The sequence below is a fragment of the Chroicocephalus ridibundus genome, chromosome 5, assembly GCF_963924245.1.
Source record: "Chroicocephalus ridibundus chromosome 5, bChrRid1.1, whole genome shotgun sequence".
In the NCBI taxonomy this organism is placed as follows: Eukaryota; Metazoa; Chordata; class Aves; order Charadriiformes; family Laridae; genus Chroicocephalus; species Chroicocephalus ridibundus.
The window spans coordinates 7,052,422-7,068,678 of record NC_086288.1 but is presented as its reverse complement, the minus strand read 5'-3'; the positions used below and the strand labels follow the sequence as shown (position 1 = coordinate 7,068,678).

At 43.4% G+C, this 16,257-nt stretch overlaps 1 protein-coding gene across 2 annotated transcripts; it reads right to left on the bottom strand.

Moving 5' to 3' along the window:
• Positions 1–827: 827 nt before the first annotated feature.
• Positions 828–15,520, bottom strand: NUP54 (nucleoporin 54). Of its 2 annotated transcripts, XM_063336532.1 has the most exons (13): positions 15,393–15,518; positions 13,574–13,735; positions 11,111–11,194; positions 10,870–11,004; positions 9,918–10,147; positions 7,050–7,237; positions 5,992–6,188; positions 4,209–4,263; positions 3,552–3,645; positions 2,931–3,038; positions 2,420–2,539; positions 1,936–2,046; positions 828–1,598 (listed from the first exon to the last, which is right to left on the bottom strand). In XM_063336532.1, exons 1-13 carry the CDS (start codon positions 15,442–15,444, stop codon positions 1,470–1,472), a joined length of 1,665 nt encoding a protein of 554 aa, XP_063192602.1. In that variant the 5' UTR covers positions 15,445–15,518; the 3' UTR covers positions 828–1,469. The 2 variants fall into 2 exon arrangements, with proteins under 2 accessions (XP_063192602.1, XP_063192603.1); XM_063336533.1 differs by lacking the exon at positions 13,574–13,735 and having other exon boundaries at positions 15,393–15,520.
• Between the last annotated feature and the right edge of the window lie 737 nt (positions 15,521–16,257).

The window sequence follows — 16,257 nt, the reverse complement described above, 5'->3', positions numbered from 1 at the left end:
TTCAAAGGCCGCGGTAGTAGATGAAGTAGCCCCCTGCTAGAATGCCTATGCTGCACGTTAAAGATATTTTCAATTGAAAAAGCAGGAAGGGCATTGAAGCGTTTGCGAAGAAAACACCACCTATTTATCTTGGTAAAAGACTTCACTTAGAATGCGACCCTGGCCCTTGAAAAAGAGAATTGTAGCCTCATTTGATTTCTTAGTAGAGCCTCTGCTGGAGCCTGTGTTGCACGTTTAAGGTATTTTATGTTTCCAAAAATAAACTAATCCCTTTCCCCCTTAACATTCCACGTACACTTTTTTCAAGTGTACTGCAGCCTTATTTCCCAAAGTAAACTCTCTCCAGTGAACAATACACGCTCTAGCATGCTGAGGTTCTAGTTCTGTTTTTCTACCTTTCAAATGTTACAAATAGAAATTATTTTTTTTGTGGCTAAAGAACAAAAGAATTCTGTCTCTAACGTCTTTGAGTTTCTTTCTGCTTCACAAATGCCTATTGCAAAGAATAATGTATCTTCTTTTCAGTGACTTTTTTAGTGGGGGGAGGGGGGGAAGCGCTCTCTCCAATACACGTAGTAGCCGCCTGCTCTGCAGTACTTGGTCCCAGGTAGGATCTAAGGGACATGACTTTGTATTTTAGTTTGAAGACTGAGGCTACCAAGCAGACCTGTGTTATCAGGTGTGGTAGCTGGTACCTGGCGTGCCTGGAGCGTGTCCCTTCTTTGCTGATGTAGCTGAGAAAGAGCCAACACCATCCACAAGTTATTACAAAGTCAGACTGAATTTATTACTCTCTGGCAATTAAAAAAAAGGCAGAAGACAACACCTAGACATTCTGTTGTTATTTATGAGGCAGCAAAGCTCTGTGTAATACACATACGTAACGTGGTAAAACCATAACCTTCAGATCGTTGCAGGCCAAAGAAAGGACAGAAACTGGAAACATAAACTTCCTGCAGCTTGCCCCAGTAAACTACTTGTATTGCAGAGACAGAGACAGTTACAGCAACATACATATCTGTAATGATTTAAATTAGCTGTTTACATAACGATGTTACTTGATTGTTTTGACAAAAACATGGAAGTAGGCTAAGCTTTCCACAACTGAAGTCACGAGTGGAACAAGTCCCTCAGCACTGCATTTCTAGCACTATGCTGTTGTAAAAAAAGGAAAAAAAAAAAAGAAAAAATGTACAATAGTACATATAGTTTTATAGTAAACCAGTATCTGAACAGATTCAGTTTTCCTTCTTTTATTAAAGCATATACAGCTTTATAAAATATAAACCTTCCAAAGGTCAAGTTCAAAAGCTTTGAAAAGGCTTTGCTAATTCTAAAGATAACAGCCAAAATACCATTGCTCCGAGAAGATACGTGTTTTATTTTACCTCAACAGTTTTAGCCTTGGAAGGTGAACCATGAACTTGAGTAACATGTTCTGTATAAGCCCAGCAGCAGCATCCACCACGTCAACTGAAGACTCCTCCTCTGATGGGGATGCTCTCGTTCAGCCCATGTTCTATAAGTTTGATGTCCTCCAAATCATCCTTTATAATGCTAATTAGGTGACTCAGGCCTTCTTGCTGCTGCTTCAGATGCTGCAGATAGTTCAAAAACCAGCATAAGTATACTTCACAAATTTTACGTAATATTTCCCAAAGGTGCCATGGCCGGTGGCCTTGGCACATCATTGAAAAGTCTAGCATAATTTCTTTGGAATAAGGAAAACCAGCATTTTCTGCACTCATAGCTTAAGTGCATAGAATGGCTCTGTAAAACACCTTGATGCACTGTCACTGAGAGCAATAAAAAGGACTTAATCACTGAACAATTACAAAAACATGACAATCTAGATAGAGCTCCCAAGTCAGCGTGTAGCTGGCTTAAATTATGAAGTTCAAAGAGTATCCCAGGATTCTACCCAGTAATACTTACTTGTTTGATTTCCCTTAAGAGGTCTGCATCTATGTAATAGCGCTCTTCAGCCCGCACTGTTCCAAAGTGGTTTTGCATCCTGATCTGGGACATGAGCTCATTCAGTCTGCCCTGAGAAGACAAACGGGCTTAAATCAAATGCAACTCGCTCTCATCTGTCAGAGCTCCAGCATGTACCACTCCTCAAGTCACCAGCGCAGAAAGCATATGCCACTCTTCCACTCTAAATCCACTTTTAATTCTTTAATTTTTTTTGGAAGACATGCAAAAAGCAAGCAACTCCAATACTTCTAAGAACTCAAAAATACTTAAATACCTATCAGTCATGCAGCAAAGAACCTGATGCTACAACTTAGTAACTTCTCTTCTGTGCTTCTCTTCTGAAATCCTTCCATAACAAATAGATATGCACCGTTTAGAAAACTTACATTCTTTTGTCAGGAAACAAAACCAGAGTTGTGGCAAAGTTCTTTAAACTACTCACCTTGAACTGTGTAGGTGCGTTAAGTTCACACTGAATTGTATCTAACTGTACACGAAGCTGCTCTTCATCTGCTTGAATGGCATAACCACTTTTCCTTTGGATCTCCTGCTTTATTAACACCTACAAAAGAAGCCTTTGAGGTTCATTAGAGAACACTTTGCCCACCTCTTTCCCCACTAGCCCTTCCACGTGTCTTTTTGCCCTTCCTGCAGCATGTCTCTCATCCGATTAGTTCTGTCTTTTAGTCTGCTGCTCTGAGACCTTAGCGCGGTCCCATGGCTTCTGAGTAAGTGAGAGAGAAAGTTCCCAAAGCAGGAAGACACGCTGCACACTTGAAGCTTTCCCTGACAGCTCTGCCTACTACTTAAAGCAATACCGTTTCGATGAAGTCAGAATTTCATTTTCAACATAGGCCATGCACAAGACGGCACAGGTCATCCTGCCCCGTCTCAGTTTGCTGTCTGGCACCAGAGTGTGTGTCAGAACGAGTTATTTAGACTATCCGTGTTACCTGTAATGTTCTGTGAGAAAGCGCCATCAGTTTCCTTTTGTACTGCGCAATTTTTGCCATAGTTGTCGTTTGGTTTTTCTGCAGCTCACTGATATCTTCTGATATTATCTGCACAGGAGGAGATCGAGTCAGCCGCAAGTCATAAGAGTTTCTGATAACAGAATACATTAGTCCTAATTTGAAACCTTGAGTTTCAAAACGGTACTCAGTCCAGCAACTTAGCATCCTCATCAAAGAGGCTTTCAGAAAGCTTTTTGCTAGACGGCCACTGTTCTGGTTTCTATTTATTTTCATATGCAACTGGGATTTTCAGAAGGCACCTTAGAAGTGGGTACCCAAATTAGAGTCTGTGCCAGTGCAACTTAATCCAGCTGGTTTGAATTAGCTTATAACAACACAGCAAGCTTGAACCTGAAAAAACCAAAGCCAAAACATACTGCTCAGGTTTAGGCCAAAAAATGTAATTAAGAAATGTATTAAGAAATAGTGATAAAGAGTCACAGTCCCGTGCACGTGGTTCCATTTTCAGTTTTCTACACATAGGAGGCACAGGGGGAGGCTCATTTAATGGCACATCCTTTGTCAACAGCAAGCAGACACGATAAAGCTGAGAAACCTTACATCTAATCGAGTTTGATGCTGTTTGGTCATCTGATCTTGGACCTTCAATCTTCTCAACAGTTCCTTGAAACCCACCATTGGCACAGGAATAAGCCTACAAGAATACAAATATTTCCTTCAACACACTTTTATATTAGACATGTGGTATGGATTAATAATTAGTAATATACTCTAAAGTTACAAATGATCTTGACCTATTATAAATTAAGATAACACATAAGCATATCTTATTCGTTAAGTTCTACGGTCCTCACTATTCCTAACAACTTATTCCTTTTTCATAAAGGAATCATCTTAAATTATCTGTAACCACTGGAGGGTACAAGAGCACATTAGTTTCAGCTGCAGAAACAAAGAGAAAAAACCATAATGGTTACAAAAAAACCGTCCCAACAACTAGTCTGTATAATGAAGGACACCACAACTCGAAATAATGGAAGTAAGGCTCTTTATCCTGACAACCCTTAAGCGCCCGAACGGGTAAAGGGATTAGACAGGCATTTCTAGTAATCCTCACTGCTTCAAATGAGATCGGCACTTGACAAAGTTATTACAGAATAAGTTTCTTACAACTTACCTGAAGGGTACTACACAATATTAAATATTTCTCCCCTTTCCAAGTCTTACTGTAATACTCGGACAGACTACTAGACTTACTTGTCAGGATCAGGATTGTCAACTTTAGCTTGTTCCCATATAATAGGATCGACACCTTAAAAAAACCAACCAAACAAGTTTTAAGTCCGGAAGTTGAACAGATACCACATCTTACAGCTATTAAGCAGGAAAAATACTAGGAAATACACAAGCCCTCTGAACTCTGCTAACATGAACAACTGCTATATAAATTGAGGTTAATTAAAACAGGGTAGTTCTTAAAAGTCTTGGTCCTTGACTGTGGCAGTAAGTTCAGTTCAAAAGGCTGTCAAGCACTTCTGCTGTTTTGAAAGGAACAACCACAGGTGACCAAATCAGACAATCCGTACTTCAAGGGGAAAAATTCCCATCTTTTCCACTGTATGCTACACTTGGGTCATCTTTCCTCTTCAAGTTGCTTATTGTATTAAAAAATAAAATAAAATTAAAAATCAGTAATTAAGCGATCAAAGTACCAAACCAGTTGGCAAAATAGTCCCAGTAGGAATTATCATGGTTCCTAACATGATTCGCCTAAGGATTTTATCTGTTGACAGAACAGTTTCTTGCTTTGCCACGAACTGTTTCAACAGGTAAATATGTAAAATAAAAGCAGCCCAATTGTACGTGTATATCAACATCATGATGCAACTTATTACATTCTCCAAACCTTACTACAAATCAGATCACTGTATAAAACGCCGATACCTAGGGATGTTAGGAAAAAAACAAGACAACACTGATAGGGAAACAATTGACTTTCTGACCAGAGAGAGACAGGAAAAAAGAAAAAAAAAAAAGGGGGGGGGGCTGGTAATTTAACAATTTCAGGCCCATTTAAAGAGACCAGAACAGTCAGCTAGAACAACATTCTTCATTGCACAACACTCCAGGTCATTCCTCATAAAACTTACTATCTTTATACCAAAACTCATCTCTTGAGGCATGACTGCTTCTCTAGAGCTTAGCACTAATACATCTTCTTGCACATCTTACTGCTTGATTAGCCAGCCTATAAATCAGCTTCTTTCTCAAGTCAAGCTGCGCCCAACTGCTGTTACACAGGCCTTGTGATACACCTCCAACATTAAGGAAAGCCAGCTCGCTTGTGCCCAGAGCAACTACTTCTTCCCGACGCAGCTGGAAAACACTGCTGCTTGTCTCTGACTTTTTTGCAAGAGTAGGCCAAGTTCTTTTTGCAGTCCAGGTATCACAACCTTTGCTGTGTTTTTAAACTTATGGTCTTACTGAACATGCTACTTATTGCCTGCTGGAAACCACAGGCTGCTTTCCCTGACCCACTGCAGGGAGTTCACTGCAAGTACTCCATGTGGTACTCTCTAGACGTAGAAAATAAGCCACAATTATCCTATGAAATGGCACGAATGGCACTAAAGAACTCTAAAACAAAGCTGTATACATACTATCTGTGGCCCCATACACAGGCTAAGTGACCTCCCCTGTAAATTAGGAAGTGAATATAGGACATGATTATTCTGATATTTAACTTTTTTTTTTAATTGGACAAGTTGAAGCGATTTATGATGACTAAATCATGTAGTATGGCGTTGTGCGGCATATTACTGATAAACCCTAACTGTCTTGGTGAACTACATTGCACTTCAGTGGGAAGACTGGCTGTAATTAAAACCACTACATTAGTATGTCTGTCAGAGCGCCTTGGAAACTCTTGCAGTTTTAAAAGGTGTTTTCCAGCGGGCTGACACCTGTATTTTTCCCCAGAGACCCAAAAAAGTCCCATCAGGGGCCCGGCGGTGCCCTTGCGCAGCCCCAGACCACATACCGGCAGGAGGGTTCTGCAGGAGCTGTTTGACTTGTGCTGGGGACAGCTCTGTCCTGGCCATGGAGAGGCTGACCCCCAGCTGCTGCAAGGACGATTTTATGTTGGCTTGTTCAAAGTGGGCGTAGAGGGTCGTTGCGGGAACTCTCCTTGAAGTGCCATTGGGCGAGCGCTCAACAACGTAAATGATCACTTCTGTCCTGTGCAAGACAAAGCGCATACTGTCAGAAAAAGCAGCGTACAGGAACTAACACAATGAGAAACAGCCCTAAATCGAAGTTACTCCTTCTCCCAGCTGACTGTTAACTTCCTTTAGCTAACTGACCTATAAAGTACCAGTAAACGCAGGGTTTTACACAGCAAGGAAGAGGAAAAGCTGTAAATAATACCCTACAAAATTACATTCTCTCCCCCGCCAGTTTTAACAACCACATTACATGGTGATACATCAAGAATAACCTAAAACCTTTGGTTTTTAAAACAGAATGAACAAACTGCGTGAAAGTAAGAAGCAGAAATGTCAGCGTACTGAAGTACTTGAGGCAGAAGGCTGAAGGTCTGAAGTTCAGACTAGGCTGAGGCCCCTAGACAAGTCAAAGTAGACAGCAGCCTTGGAACAGCTTTCCCACTGAAACAAATGTTTGTGATAGGAAACACTGCAAAGATCCTACTATTAAACATCCCAATGCTCTTCCACCTTACACATGGCCAAGTGAAGAATACCTCACAGCTCCGAAAACATTCAGTATTCATCCCACCCTCATGGTTAAAATCCTTATCTCCAATTTTTGCTGCTGGGCAGGGTCTAGAGAAGCTTATTTCCTGACCCGAGCTGAGGTACTCAGCTGTGTGCTCCAGCAGAACTAAGTAACATACACAGGAAAGATACTGGACTTAAGGCCTTAAGAAAAAGCAACACGAAGGAATGAGAGACACGAAATCAAACTCAGGATGAACAGATCTAAAATCAAGGAGAAAGAAAGACAGAGTAGACTAAGTGCCTACCCTTTATAACAAGCAATACCAGAAAAAAACCACAAAACTGTGTAAAGTTCACATACTGGTCATCTGGCATCGTTTTAACACCTTCTACGTTGACAGTGAGGGTCTGGTTTCCCCCCAGAATTTTGTGTAGCGATTCTACAAGCTGCTGCTGCTGGCTTCGAATATCTGTTTCTTTTCTGTTAAAGACCAAGACCACGAGGCCATCTTCATCTTTGTTGTTGGGCATTAAACTGTAACCCACAGCCTGCAAATGAATAAACAAAACCCGGGGATATATTACTTAACAAAAGAGGCTAAACCTCTCAATTTTTAGAGCAACTGGCTCAAAATTTAAGCTACAACATATTCAGAGATTGAGAAACATAAAATCAATCCCACTTTAAAACATTCTCTCACAAGGCCACCAATAGAGTAGTTTTTGAAACAGTTCAGGTGTTTACAAAACTTTTGTAAATATCCACTCCCCATATTTAAAAAAAAAAAAAAAAAAAAAAGAAAGTGCTACGGATTGGGAGATGCCAGCTCAGCAGGGCATTTATGCTACATCAGAGCTGATATCAGTCAGCAACATTTTACAAATGTACACTTTTTCTAAGTTGCAAAAGGAACCAGAGGACCAGACTTTAATATAGAAAAATTACTAAAATTCCAGAAGAGTTTTACAACATTATATTTCCAGCTGTCTGAACGAAAAACTGTTACTGACATAACCTTGTTGAAAGATAAGGCAACCGTAAACATTTACAGATTCCTTAGCATTTTCCTACTGTATATCCGGACAGTTTGCCTGGCAATACAACTCAAAATACGGACACGAACTATTTCTACTACTAAGACAGAAATGAGGTAAGGCTCCCCACACAAGAATTTGGGACAGCTGGTTTCCCTTGTGTTAGCAAGTGTCACGGTTTCTTTGTACAGCTGCTTATAAAGTTTAATGTTAATCTTTATCCTTGCTGTGATAAAGGTGTAGTAAGGTTAGCTGTTTAATTCAACATCATAATCTAATACAGGAACACTTGATGCCACCTGTACTAAGCAACAGCGTGCTTTCCCCATTTCAGAAAAAACCCTGTTAGCTCCCGTGAAACTCCACACGACTTGTATGAAAGACCCAAACTGTTCACTCATTTTAAGCAAAAAAACAGAGCGGCAGTTTCCATCTCATCTTGCCTCCGAACTGTCGCACCAACATATCACTGGGGGATGTGCCCAAGAGCCTGGTCTTTGTCAGCAGAGGTTAATTCCCTGTGATGGTGAGCCTTGCAGAATCAGCCTTCTGAGGTTGGGCCATCCTGTCATGGAGCACAACACCGACAGCTAAGGAAGAATTTGGTTTTGAGCACATCCCTTTCACTTTCGTAATTGTCAAAGAGGCCCACACTGTTGAGAAAGACTTGCCAGTACACGGAAGACTAAATCTCATTATGTGCAAAGTGGTACTAAGGCCACACAAACACAGCTCCCCTGGTATTTCTGTCTAAAATAAATCAATAAATCTTTCACAATTTCCATATGCAATTAATTATTTTCAAACTGTAACAGATGTTTTACTTCACTGTGGTCCTTCAAATGACAGCCCGTATCACATACCCTAGAAGCACACTTTTCTTGGTTCTGCATGCTTCTCATTTGTTCTAGAGCTGGAGTTGTGTACAAGTGGATTCCTTGAACACCTGTGAAACCCTTCGGGTAATGCTTCATTCTTATCAGATGTCTGATGCTTACAGAGGCAACAAACCAAACCAGCTTATGACTCTTTGCTCCCGTACCTGCGCTACCAGCTTCTCCACTGTTTTTCTTTGGCATCCGCCATTGCTGGCATACATCAAACTCTCCAGTATTTCACTTAAGGTATGTGAATTCGTAACGGCATTAGTAATATCCAAGCCACAGGGACAAAAGTAAACCTGTGTCATCGCCTAACTCGAAAGGAAAACTTATACTTTTAGTAAATAAAACTCTAAAATAACCAATTTTGCATCACACAATTTATACTTTGCTATTTTTCAAAGCCCAGAAAACTCTAAAGCCCTTTCAGGCGACAACTTCCAGGGAAGTAAGCTTTCAGGTGCATTATCAACAAAACATTCAAGGTAACACCTAAAAAGGTAACACAACAGAAGCCAAACGTTTGTTATGCAGGCACTCAGTTGCTGCAAAGATTTTATAAAACTAGTCTTAATTAGGTATTAACCTACATTCGGGTTAGAAAGTTTGCACTTCAAAGAATCAGCTTGGGAACGGAGGGTATCACCAGGCCTGACCCAAATCCACTTTCAAGTCTGAAGCTCAGCAAGAAAGTCAGCAGGCACGAGATTTGCGGAGGATGAAGAGCTACATATTCTTGCTGACATGAGAAGCAAGATCTGGAACTGCTGACCATATCATACAAGGAACAGAGTCAGCTTTAGCACTGGCAAGGATAAAGGCAGAAGAAAGCTGAAGGCCAGTCTATTTAAAATAGTATGCACGGTTCATAGAGGGTTTTTCTCATGTAGGCAAAACAATGAAGCAAGACCCTGAAGTTCTTATTCCAGATGTTAACAATTTATTTCAGATGTGAAAGTTATTTTAAATAGTTTCTCTAATATTGTAACCTGAACAAATACACGTTAAAATTCATTTCCAGAGATGGGCTCCAGCTACACACGCAATAGTCTGAATGCTATCATAGAAAAAGGTTAGTATCACGATCCACATATGCACTCAATATCTAGCAGCTCAAAATCATCCAAATTTCCAGCAACTATACATCTTCAAACCTTTTAATTAGCATACATCAGAACTGTGTACATTGCCTGGAAAAATGCTATTTCACAATACTCTTAACAGTAACAAAATCCGATTTAACGCTCACGAGATGCTCAGCAAGCAGAGTAACTGCTTCAGAACTGTTTGCGGGCAGCTGAACAATTCCGTACCTTAAACCTGCAAAAGGGGTTTTCCTGCGTGAACTCCACTGGGGCAATGTTATTGTTGAAGTACCCTTTGCCTGTTCCCCAGAAGGCCTGAAGCTGGTTCCATTTTGCCAAAATAGCATCTCTCTCATCTCCTAAGAGTGTCGGAGCCGAGAGGGCACTGGCTGTATTGATGAGCTGGTTCGACTGGGCAGGTGTCTGAGCAGGCTGGCTGAACAAGCCGCCTCCTAATGCTGCGTTGGATGAAGAAAAACAAATAAACTCCTTTACCAACCAAGACAGACTTGCTTGCTTACACGTTCCATCTGCGTATCATTGGTATCATGTCTTTGCACGTGTTGAGAAGCAAAATAAATGCACAGAAAAAGTAAATCGGTATCAGATAATGTTTTTTAAAAGTGTCTTTTTACACCCAATCTTCATCAGCAACGGAAGTTCCCCAATGCTGAGTTAGAAGAAAAGATTTATTCTTTTTTCTTTAAATAAGATGTCTATATTCACCCACGACATCATCTGGCCCCTTCAATGTCTAAATCTGAAGGGTACATTTGTTATTATAAATTCAGTGAACTCCGAGCCTGCAGCTGGCTGTTATCCAACTCACATTTAAACTAAATTCAACACTGTTTTTGTCCTCTTTCTAGTAATGCCACGACTGCCAACATCAATTCCATAACTACTCTTCCTACCACTGCCAAACTAAAAGGGTGAATATCGCTGCTGGAAACTCAGGGGTGAAGCTCAGAAACTTGCTTGAGCTCTAGTTTAAGAAAAAGGCAAGGGCTGCAAACGTAGGCATTTCAAAAGCCAAATTTCTGAGAAGTCTCCATCAGTCAAGGGTTAAGTGTAACAGCCTCCTTTCATAATATACTTCTGTCCCACTACTTGTGCACCTGTTGCAGTCTTATGCTTTCATTACTAAAGAAGGGGTAAATGAAGAGAAGGCCATACTTACTGGTCTGTTGCTGCTGGGTACCAAAGCATCCAAAGCCCAGCCCCGTTCCCAACCCACTACCCAAGCCAGTTCCAGTTCCTGTGCCAAAACTAGTACCAAAGCCAAAGCCTTTGTTCTGGGTAGCACCAAAGAGCCCTGGGGAAATAAGCAAAGAATTATTGAGAGAAAGAGCAGAATAGTACCTGTGAAACGCAAAACATGATTGTGAAGGGCAAATACTTTCAGGCTTGTGCTCTCTTACCGCTGGTGCCTGTATTGGTGGGAGCAGAAAAACTGAATGCTGGTGCCGCAGTGGTGGTAGTTGTCCCAAATCCTCCAAAAGCACCTAACAAACAAAGTTTGCAAGTAAGGCTGATGGCATGTTGTGAGTGGCAGCTGTGCGTAACATGACAATAAACTGCACGCTTCAAGGGGTGTTATGAGAAGAGATGTTGACAGATGGATGTATTATGTTACAAGCATGTAGCTCACATTGATCATGGGTATCAAGTTCATTGTCCGAGGAAATGGGGGAGAAAACATGAACCAGAAAGCCAATACATCTACGGTGTGCCAAGAAAGCAAAAAAAAAAAAAAAAAAAAAAAGAAAAAACCAACCAAAAAAAAACAAAAGCAGCAGTTAACTAACATCCTGTTTCTCTACCAGCAGGACTTGCTTTCCTTAGTGACAGACACAACTAATAATAGTATTTTTTAAATTCATTCTCAGGAGTACTTCTAGTCAATGTTGTTGCCAAGTGTTTAATAAACAATCATCTGATGTTCTGTGAGCTTTTTAAACATTTCTAACCTCTTAAGAGCAAAAATAGAAACATATCGAGTAAAGCCTGAGGCCAGGGTGCACACAATTGCTGTGCCTACATGGGAATGCTGTCACAGCAGATTTCCTTCTACACACAGGTGAAATTCTACCAGGTGTTATCTTTAAGCCTAGTTTCCCTATTATCCTCCCCATTAAATCTCATTTTGAGGTTCAGCCACTATCAGAGGAAGACAGGTGCAAAAGCACTCAGTCTTCCACAGATTTTCAGGAAAACCGGTCACTGGCTAGCAGGAGACCTAAGTGAGAACCTGAGCTCCACTGTGCCAGAGAAAGTCCCAAGAACCCATCTTCCCATTTGCCCCCTTAGAAGACGTGCTCTGATATACAGGGCAGCTACCGGCCTGGACACCCTCCAGCGCATGAGGCTGTGCAAGTGCTGGATGCCACCCCACAATCTCTTTGCTATGGTGCAGAGTTCGCACCACTGGCCCAAGGTGCAGCCTGTGGACATCTGACTAGCCCGGGAGAACTAAGTTTTCTCCATTTCAAACCGTTTTTACATGCATTCAAATGAAGACTGCTATAAAGGATTTATCAAAAAGATGCTGCCAGTGCTAACTCACATGTCAATAGAAAAAAAACCCCACCGACCAAAGTCTCTTTAGACCTACTACGCTTACCATCCTCTAGTACACATACAAAATGAAAAGCTTAAACCACAGCTGACGTGCGATTGCATTTTATTTTCATTCACCAAACATGTTAATGCGAGTGGATATAAGAAGTTTTTACCTTTAACGTTACAGTTTCAATCCTACCAGCAAGTGAGAAACCCTAGCAGGAGTACCATCAGATGACACAATTTTTAGGTAGTTTTGTACTCACAGAACTTTAGTTATCCTTTCTTGCAAAAGGATCTAAGAGTGCAAATTGCTAAACAAAATCAAGTATCCAGGTTCTCTTCTGGAGTAGTTCAAATTCAGCTGAAGAAACAGTCCAATGGTGTTCATACCAAATAAAACCAAACCCAGACCCTCGAGTGCGCAAAACAGGTAAGAGTACGCTAACACAGGGAGCAATGACACTGTGGAATGAATATAATTCCTATACGAGCAGCGGCAACAAGACCCCCACAGGCTAATTCTACACGAGTAAAAGCGTTAGAAATCCATACAGTTCAGCATTTTTGTATGAAACAGAAGAGACTTAACTTGAAATTATATTGGCTGATCGCTCAGAACTGATGCATCTACATGGGTCCATGAACGGTTTTCTTAACCGATACCCAGTGCACACATCATGCACAAGACCCTCCCAGAAGCGTAAGAGAATCTCTTAGCGAGAGCCTGGGATGCGTGCTACTTCAGGGTGCAGAACGGCCTTTAGGAAACAGAGATCACAGCGAGGGCTGTTCATTTTGTGCTGATCGTATAAAATTTGTTTCTCCACAGAAACTATTGAGGTGTAGTGCATTCATGACAGCCAACGGAAGGCCAATGAGGAGACACAGGGGAAGATGAAAAACATGACTGCAGTAGTCCAAGAATCTCATGTCAGGAAACGTGGCCTTAGGGACCAGCTCTGCAATTGTTCATGATTGCCTGGATCTGAATGGAGAATTGATGTTGCCATTTTGCTGGGGAATCTAGGCTCAATTTTAGACGGGGTCAGACTGGTAGGTTACCACAATTCATTTCCAGTTCCGAGACTGAGTATTTGGTACATCTTTATTTTTCCTCAACAGCTATTTCTTGAAAATTTAATAGGCAAAAAACCCCACAAGCCTATGGCTCTCAAACCCATTGCACTTCCAGAGCTTTTATCTCCAGGCTTCACTGGATATGAAGATTAGTACTAAGCCTAGATTCTCAGTTAGGAATGTAATTCTTGGACCCCTGCTATTAACATTTATTACAGAACAAGTATTTATGCATTATCTACCTGCACTTGCCAGACTGTTACCAAAATTGAATGGTGGAGTTGAGGTAGTGGAAACACCGAAATTCCCAATATTAAAATTCACTGCAGGATTAGCAGTTAATCCGAAACCCCCAAAATTAAACCCACTGGCAGTGGAGTTTGTAGTTTCAAGCCCACCAAATCCTGACAAGCGGGAAGCAGAAAAAGAGCAAGGTAACATTAGTTCTAATTAAAAGCTAGGTTCAGGAAAGAAAAGCTAAAATATTTTCCCATCACCATGGACGAGACAGGCATAGTTAAAAACAAGAGTAAGATACTAAACACCATTTATTGAACACAAGGAGGACAGTTAAAAGCTTTCTGTTTAACCCACTCTCCCATCATCACTGCTGTAAGCATATCGTTTTTCAACTAAAGCAACTAATGCTTCTCCCATCTTAATTCAAAGCTACAGATGAAAACATTGATGTGATTCAACATTCCTGATAAGAGCAATTTTAGTCGCCTAAGATAGTTACATTAGTACAGATGCAGCTGAATCAAGCTGATAGTAGCGTAGTTATTTCATAAGCTATCAGGAAGGCAAGAATAAACCATCTTCATGCTAATATCATACACACATATGAGCAGCGAGAGCAAAATAATGACAAATTACAACTCCAGCGGCTGAGGCACCATGCGTGCCTCAAATACTCTAGGGCTGACTTATTCGAGTTACATTCACAAAATCTGTCATATCCAGCGCCTGCTGGTGTCTTACCTGATGCATCCACGTTTTTCAGTGCTAAGAAAAATGGGCTAATACAGCGGCTCCCCAATTCCCTCCCCAGGAGTAGCTGAGAAAACGTTCACGGTAGACAGACAGACAGACAACGGGAAGTCCTGGGGTATGATCCCAGAATTCCCTCTTATGTTAGCCAATAACAGTGTCCAAGCAGCACAAGATTATCTTTTTACTTTAAGATGGGGCCAGAAAGTCTGCGTCTAAACCATCCAGAATCAGAGGGAAAGCCCAAACAGTATTGCCCAGGCTAACCGCAGTGAAGATGAGGCCGGTCCAAAGGGCTTATTCAGATGGTCTACTCTAAGAGCCAACAAAAGACTTATTTTACTAAGTGAGAAAAAGGACAGCTCTGGCTCACATTTCATCAAGACTGACAGCCAACTGACAGCAATAAAACAATAAGAGAGAAAATGTCTTTCTTCCTTTACAAATCAAACATTGTCTTTTACACTGCTCAAAAATTAACTTCCAAGCGCATCTCATCCAAGCAGACACGCTACTGCCATTAAAAGCGATGAGCCCAGTGAGCTGGCAGCACGAACCAGGCACCGCCGTGCATCACCACAAGCGCCCTAAGAGCGACCGACTCCTCTTTCTGCGGGATCAAGCCCTGGACGCCTCCCGACACGCAGAGGCCACCCCTGCGCAGGTGTTCAAGCCAGAAAAAGAAAAAAAAAAAAAAACAAACAAAAACACGAACAAAACCCGCTGGGGACAGCGTTTGACCGAAGGCGGGCGGGAGAAAGCAGCGCGGGGAGCTCGCGTCTCACCGGCTCCGCCGACAAGAGGCGACCAAAGCCCGGCCGAGGGGACCGGCCTCCCGCCCGCCGCTGAGGAGACGCCGAATGGCGCTGAGGGGGGCCGCCCGTGCCTCCCGCCGCTGAGGGGGCCGCGCATCTCATTGGCGGGGGGGCACGCGCGCCTCCCGCCGCTGAAGGGACGCGGATCTCATTGGCGGGGGGGCACGCGCGCCTCCCGCCGCCGTCGGCGAGAGGAAAAAGGCTCCACCGCCACCACCCGCCCCGCCCCGCCCCGCCCGGGCCCCTCCGCGCTCACCGGTGGGGTTGGCGGCACCGGCGCCCGCCGTCGCCCCGAAGTTGAAAGCCATGAGCTGCTTGGTTGGCGGCGGGAAGCACGCGCAGCTCCCCGGCGGGTCCGACCAGAAACAAACCGCCGCCGCTTCCGGCCGCGGCCGAAGAAGCGCTTCCGGGTGACACCGCCTCCCGCCGGCAGGCGAGCGCTGCGGGATGTACCACTACGCGCGGCCGGGGGGGTGGGGTGGGGGGGAACGGGCAAGGATAGCGACTCTCCACCCGCGGGGACACTCAAAAAAAAGGAAAAAGAAGACTAAACAGCTGTTTTTGTTGTAGGAGGAGAAGAAAAGGCCCTGCTCCGGCACAGCTTCGCGGCGGCGCCGGGCTGAGCACAGCAGCCAGGCGGGCTGGGGTCCCCCCCGCTGAGGAGGAGCCCTTCCCTGGCGGGGATGGGGCCCAGCGGGGGAGCGGCGGTTTGTCCTCGTCCCCTTCCCGGCGCCGTCGGTCTGGCCCCAGGTCGGGAGAGAAAACTCCAGCTGGAACAAAAAAACAAAACTGGAGTTTCCCCGCGAGGCAGGTTCTCTCCCGCGGCCGGCCAGGGAAGGAGGTGAGCAGCACAGAGGCGCTGAGGGGGCTCTCCCTCCATCAGGGTACCCGGCTCCCAGGACCGGGGCTGAGGAGGAGAGTCCGGGGACCGACAGAGCCAAGGAAGCTCCCGAGGTGTTCCCACATAGCGTTACTTTCATCCCATCCGCCCAGAAAACAGCATTGTGGGGGGGCGCTGAGAAGAGGGGGCAGTTTGAACCCCCGCCGTGGAATGGTGAGGCGTCTCCAGAACGGCTCCTTTGAGGCAACCGGCTGCACAAAGCTGTGATGAGTTTCTCCTT

Bases quoted from the DNA above. Each gene is read 5' to 3' on its own strand.
- NUP54 (XM_063336532.1), bottom strand. From the start codon at position 15,444: ATGGCTTTCAACTTCGGGGCGACGGCGGGCGCCGGTGCCGCCAACCCC. The intron at 11,195-13,573 runs GTAGATAATGCA...TTTGTTTGTTAG, and splicing joins TAACAGTCTGGCAAGTGCAG to GTGCTTTTGGAGGATTTGGG. The intron at 6,189-7,049 runs GTATGTGAACTT...TGTCTTGCACAG, and splicing joins AAAACGATGCCAGATGACCA to GACAGAAGTGATCATTTACG.